Source organism: Puccinia triticina, chromosome 4A (genome assembly GCF_026914185.1).
Source record: "Puccinia triticina chromosome 4A, complete sequence".
NCBI lineage: Eukaryota > Fungi > Basidiomycota > Pucciniomycetes > Pucciniales > Pucciniaceae > Puccinia > Puccinia triticina.
Window position 1 is genome coordinate 1,853,720 of NC_070561.1, and position 6,721 is coordinate 1,860,440.

At 47.5% G+C, this 6,721-nt stretch overlaps 1 protein-coding gene across 1 annotated transcript; it reads right to left on the bottom strand.

The window, feature by feature from the left end:
* Positions 1–2,096: 2,096 nt before the first annotated feature.
* On the bottom strand, positions 2,097–2,491 carry PtA15_4A221 (uncharacterized protein; the record flags this gene model as incomplete). Its single annotated transcript, XM_053168083.1, has 2 exons — positions 2,097–2,326; positions 2,455–2,491. The coding sequence occupies 2 exons, from the start codon at positions 2,489–2,491 to the stop codon at positions 2,097–2,099; spliced, it is 267 nt and encodes an 88-aa protein (XP_053019327.1).
* Positions 2,492–6,721: the final 4,230 nt, after the last annotated feature.

Consider the following 6,721-nt stretch of genomic DNA (forward strand, 5'->3'; position numbering starts at 1 on the left):
CACCCAAAGTCCAAGCTTCACTAATTTCGTTGCATTGAAAAGGAATGAATCTAGTCAAGATTTGAGCTAGACTAGTTAATGAAACCGGTGTTGATGTAGTTGTCCGTACAATCAAGCGCTACTTACGACAGCTCAACCTGAAAATTCTCCGAAATGACGTTTCTGATGGTAGAGTTACCATGGACAAAGTATTTTTGGCTGTTTGGGATGCTCAAGATAGCAGGCTACAAGAGGATGCTGGTTATTGAAGAATGAGAATAATTCTCATGAGGGAGTATGATATTCAAATACCACAGTTAGTATCATTATCAAATATGTACGCAAATGAAACAAAGACTGATTGTTCTTCAATCACAGGAGGCTAGCTTACAAAGTTCTCAGAGAAATTGATCCAGAAGGCATGGCACGGCGTCTACGAGGTGTATGCAAACTTTGGATATATCAAACTCATGGTCCTAACCACATCTGGTCTGCCAATGGACACAATAAGTTGAAGCCCTATGGACTTACGATTTATGGTTTTGTTGATGCCTGGTCAAGAAAAATATTGGGAATGTTTGTCCACATCACTAATAACGACCCTCAACACATTGCTGTTTACTTCCTTCAACTTGCATCTAAGGCTGGTGGAATCCCACTCAAGCTTACAACTGACTCTGGTACCGGAACTGTCAAAATGGGCACATACCAGATGGAACTGTCCTATAATTACGGTCACATCTCTGGAGAAGAAGCAATTGCACGGATGCATTTCACCAAGTCAACACACAATCAAAAAATTGAATCGCTTTGGTCTCAAATGATGAAGCAACATAACAGATCAATCAAGCATGATATTCTACATCATATGGAGTGTGGTGCTTACGGCCCTGATGACTATGTTCAAAAGTGAGTAATACACTTCTATTGTTTATCTTTATCATCACTAAATTCTCTGCTCTTTGTAGGCTTTTGTTTCTGTTCCTCTGGGTTCCGGTACTCCAAAAGAGTGTAAACAGCTGGGTCGATACATACAACAATTACCAAAAGCGGTGTGATAACCAAACTACACTTCCCACTGGTTTAAGCTCTGAGTTCTCATACACCACCCCCGAGTTCTTTCACACCACCAATCCACTCCTCAAGATACCTTTGGTCGAAATCAACTCAATTTTGCATAACAATTACCCAGACCTAGAATTTATGAATCATACACCTCACGACTTCCATCAAGTGGCCTCTGAGGTCATGGCAAGTATGGGTTTTGATTTTAGCCACATAGATACAGGAAATGTATGGGATATTTTCTGTGAAATGCTCCCGCTTGTTCAGGCCCACTATGTTCCACCCACAGACTCCTCAGATGAATTTCATTCAGAAAATAGAAACTATAGATCCTCATCCTTAGAGAATGAACTGATTGAAAAGCTATACAAGTTAACTTTATTTACATAAAAATTCTTCATCATTTCTCTCTCTGCTCATCATTATCCATAATCAAATATCTCATTTTTTTGTTTGTGTGCCCTTGGTCTTAGCCAAGCCAAAATCTAATTTTCAGTCATGTTGTCAGTCTCAGCCTGAAGCCCACCAAGAGCTTACCACCACATGCCAAGAGACTGCTTGAGATACTTGGGAACACCCACAAAAAGAAACACAGGGACAAGTCCGTTGATAGTCTGAGGCCATGTAGTGTTTTTGGAAAAAGATAGTCCATCGGTAGTGGATAAATCAAAGAGATGGGAGACTCCCAGTAGATAGCACTTCTGCAATTGAAAAATTGCTTCTCTCTGAAGCTGCACAAAAACTCACATCTCCCTCCCGTTGACTGTTTACCAAAACACTGTTTCCCTCTACATCTTCCCCAGCTGAGTATCTGTTTGTCCCCAGTCAAGACATCTATTTGATTTGCTTGCTTTGAGCCAGAAGCTAAGACAAACAGTCATCTGTTTCTGAGATTCAGTCAACCAGATCAGTTCACACTATGGAGGCAGACCCTTATGTTCAGAAAGCATCAGAAGATGCCCCCACTCAACAAAAAGCTGAAGAAGGTATTTACTGGTCCTCTCTCTCCATTCGCGCATGGCAAGAAGAGTCAAGACATGAAAGGAACGTACTCAACTACAGCTGTCGATTTTCTTGACAGGAATGAAACAAGTGACACAAGCGTTTGTATGACTGGCCTTCCATTCTTGGTTGGCACGCTCCTTGACAAGCTTCTGTAGCTTGGCCTGTCCTCCCACCCGCCGCTCGATTTCAAGCACCTTGGGCGGCAAGATTTCGCCCAGATACTCTTTGATGATCCAAGCCAGATACGAGATCAAGAATTGGTTTGTCGGTCCATGCCCTTTTGATACATAACACACAATCCCAATGTTTGATGATCACCATCTCCCCAAGACGAATAGATGGGAAATGACAGATAGGAGGACTTGACAAGTTTTCTTGCACATGAGACAGAAAGAGTAGCCACACCAATGACAGACTCAAAGATGTTCAGAGCAAGTGCCATTGAAGGCCAGGTCGGGTGAGACCAAAGCTTGGCAGTCTTCCATAGGACAAAGCCCAAGGGAAGGGTTGGCCTTGATGGTGAGGCTAAGGGCTGTTTCATGGTCTTCAACAGAAGAGCCAAGGGCTAGGCTTGTTGCTGGCTGGGCAAGGCACATGTCATGTTGCAAGGGACCCGCACCCAAATTCTCACAACAAGGAATTGTGGCAGGAGTGCGGTTGTGGGTGGTGGTGCTAGTTTCTTGTTTCAGTTGCAGCTGAAACACAAGTTTCATGTGTAGTACATAAATTATGTGAAACACATGCTGCGGGCCCGCAGTTTTTTTTCATCAAGAAACAGGAGAAATTGCAAACGAGCTTCTTGTTCAATCCCAAAGTTATCCTCCTCACAACTTGCTGGTCACACCAAAAACAAGCGCTTTCCATGTAAGTTGATTTATCCCCCCAACCTGATGATTCCCTTAGGCTCATTCTCTTTGTCTCTAGCCCCTTGGCATCGCCCAGACCCAGTTTCCCTCCTCATCACACCTAATCACAATTCGCTGGTCCCAGTAAAAACAATTGCTAGCACCATGAAAGACCTGAGGGGACTAGGTGGTAGGTGACGTGAAGCTAACTCCAGCCTTAACTCCAACCATACACTTATGGAAAAGTGGTAGAACCCCCTGATGATGACAAAGGGGCCATTGTTATTCAAGGGGAGTAATGCTGGAGTACCACTGGAATTCCAGCATATTTTACTGAATGTCACCTGACACCTATTCACATCATTTTTTTCATGGTGTAGCCAGTAAGTTTTTATATCCCCCCAACCTGATGATTCCCTTAGGCTCATTCTCTTTGTCTCTAGCCCCTTGGCATCTCTGTCAGCCTTAGAGATACAACAAGTATCCAAAAGACTGCAATAACTTAATAAATAATAATAATTATTAAATTATGGGTCTTGGAAAAACGACTCCCAAGTTTTGGGAAAACGACTCCCATACGTCCGCGCGACTATTTTTCGACCCGCGCTGGACGTCGACCTAGACCCTTTTTTTGGGTACGGCTGTTTTGGGAGTCGTCGTCCCAAAAAAATTATTTTTTGGGAGTCGTCCCCACCAATTTTTCAGAATATTTTTAATATTTTCTTGCCGGGGGGTTTGGGAGTCGTTCACCCAAAAGGAGTGCCCCCCGCGTTATTTTGGGAGTCGGCCGCGGGGGCCACGGAAGCCCCCAGGGAGTCGTGACGACTCCCCTTCGAGCCCCCCACCCATCACACAAGTCAGACACCACAACCGCCACACCAACCGCCCGATCACCCCCACCCGTCCACCCCAACCGCCCGATCGATCAAACGAACAGAGAAGATGTTTAACCCTGCCGCCCCCGCCGCCGTCCAGGACCAGGAATCCCAGGCCCCTGTTGCCGCCATGGAGCACGCCGAGCCCCCAATGGCCGCCGTCGACCACGACCAGGAATCCCAGGCCCCTGTCGCCGCCATGGAGCACGCTGAGCCCCCAATGGCCGCCGTCGACCACGCCGAGCCCCCTGTCGCCGCCATCAAGTACGCGAAGGCCTCATTGCCTGGCGAGCACACCAAGCCCCCAGTGGCTGGCGAGCACGAGGAGCACGCCGAGGAAACCCAAGCCGCAGGGCCAGGTAAGCCCCCTCTCCCCTGCCGACTCCCTCCCATCCAAACTGGAGGCATTGAGCCCCCAACACCCTGTTCCTGCCCCTGATCCAGGTGCGAATCAAGACGCCGCCGAAGGCCTTGCGGCCCAGGACCACGCAGCCACCCTGGCCACTCTAGAGCGCCAAGGAGCCGTCCTAGCCAGCGGGGCTCAAGGTCTAGCGCCCGCCTACGCTGCCGACTCCCGTGACCCCGTCGACACTCAACTTCCCGCAGCCGCCAACTCCCAGCCTCCCGCAGCCGCCGACTCCCAAAAGGGAGCCGCCGACTCCCAAACCGCAGCCGGTGCTCAAGGTCTAGCGCCCGCCTACGCTGCCGACTCCCGTGACCACGTCGACACCCAACGTCCCGCAGCCGCCGACTCTCAGCCTCCCGCAGCCGCCGACTCCCAAAAGGGAGCCGCCGACTCCCATTTCGCCGCCGACTCCCAAACCGCAGCCGCCGACTCCCAGGCCATTGCCGCTGTCGAAGCCTGCATTCAGACCACTGAAGCCCTTCAAGACGTCACCCTAGACCCCCTCCTCCTTCAACTTACTCAAGAAATCGCCAAAAAAAAACTAGAAGATCAAATCCACAAAGAAATTGAGGAAGAAGATGAAGATTATAGCTTAGATAATCCAGAAGAGAAGAAGACACTCGAGGAATATGTAGAGCTAGCTAGAGAAGAGAAAACTATTGAAGATTGTATTGTAATGTTAGAATTAGATGAAGATAATACTACTAACAATGATCCAAACTCTGGGACTGTTCCACCTGAAAAAAACCCAGAAGAAATTGAGAAAATACTCGAGAAAATTGCTGAAGAGAGAACTGAGAAGGAGCTCAAAGAAATGGAGCTGGAGAACAAGAATCAACCGGATGATGAAGACTCAGTTAATGAAGAAGGAGAAAGGACGATCTACGGCAACATTCCTGCGCCGCCAGCTGGAAATTATGACGACGTTGAATCGGTTAAGGAGGCCATCCAAGAATTTGCTTGTGCGCATGGCTATGGGATATCGGTCAAACGCTCTGTTCCTGGAAAGAGTGTCCATTTTAAATGTTTCAGGTCTGTTATTTCCCACTTCTTTTTCATTCTTCTGTTAGTATTGACTGACATTAAATCCACATTGAAATGATACAGAGGAGGTGATCCTGCGAAAAACAAACGTAAAGGTGATACTCGTGAAAATATATCATCTCGATTGATTGGCTGTCCGTTCGCCGCTGCCATATACAACCAGAAGAAGAAGGGCCACTGGAAATTCACAGTCTCCAACTCGACTCATAATCACCGCCCCACCGCCGCCGTTGCCCACACTGTTCACCGTAAGCTCAGCGACACTCTCTACGAAGAAATGAAAAGACTTGGCGAGGCCGGATTGCGACCGGCACAAATACTTGAATGCCTCAAGAAGCTGCACCCTGACGAGACTATCCTGGCCACAATTGATACGATTTACTCAGCACAAAAGCGGGCTGCGCAAGAGATGTTGCAAGGAATCAGTCCCATCATTCACCTGAATGAAATTTTGGCTGGAACCAATTTCACGACTCTGACGAAGGTAGACGAATCTGGCGAGCTCAAGGGCCTTTTTTTCTGCCATTCCCTCTCTGTGAAGCTTCTCCATCAGTACCATTCGATCCTTTTCCTCGACTGTACGTACAAGACAAATAAGTATCGGTTGCCTCTCCTCCACATCACCGGTGTCACTGGAGCCAACAAGTCTTTCAGTTTGGCATTCTGCTTTCTTGCCAAAGAGACACAACATTATTACGACTGGGCGCTCGAATCCCTCCTGACTGTTTTCACCTCAAACAAGATTCCCCTTCCTGCTGTTGTTCTGACCGACCGAGAAGAAGCTCTCATCTCCTCTCTCCAGTCCAATTTTCCCAATTCGACCCACATGCTTTGCACTTGGCACATACAGAAGAACTTGGTCTCCAATGGCGCGAAACACATCAAGAACAAGGCGAAGGAGTTCGAAATGCTTCAACACTGGAGCAACTTAATCAAGATGACTAGTCCTGGCGATTTCCGTTCAAGCTTCAGTCGGTTTTGCGCAAAATACGGCGAAGCTTTTGGAGATTATATGATTGAGACATGGCTTCCGGTGTGTGAAAAGTATGCTAACGCTTGGACAAAGGATATACCTCATTTCGACCATCGGACGACATCTCGAATTGAATCATCGCATGCTTTTATCAAATCTTATCTCCTGGGCCCCAACAATTCTTTTTCCGCCGTCATCAAGTTAATCACGAATGCGCTTGAAGCTCAATCCCACAAAATCTCCGCGGCGCATCACAAGGAGAAGATTAGAAGCCTTCGATCAATAGGGAAGATTTTCTTGCTCTGTCACGGCCGGATCACCCACTTTGCTCTCCGGAAGGCGCAGGATAATCTCAGAGCAAGTGTTGACCTGGAGAATTGGCACAGGTGCAACGGGTGTTACGAAAACCGGATGGGAATTCCTTGTAAGCATACACTCCGGCAGCGCGCAATGGATGGCGAGAAGATACTTCCCAAGGATTTTCATGTCCAGTGGCACATGAAGGTAAGATCTGGGTCTTTTTTTATCT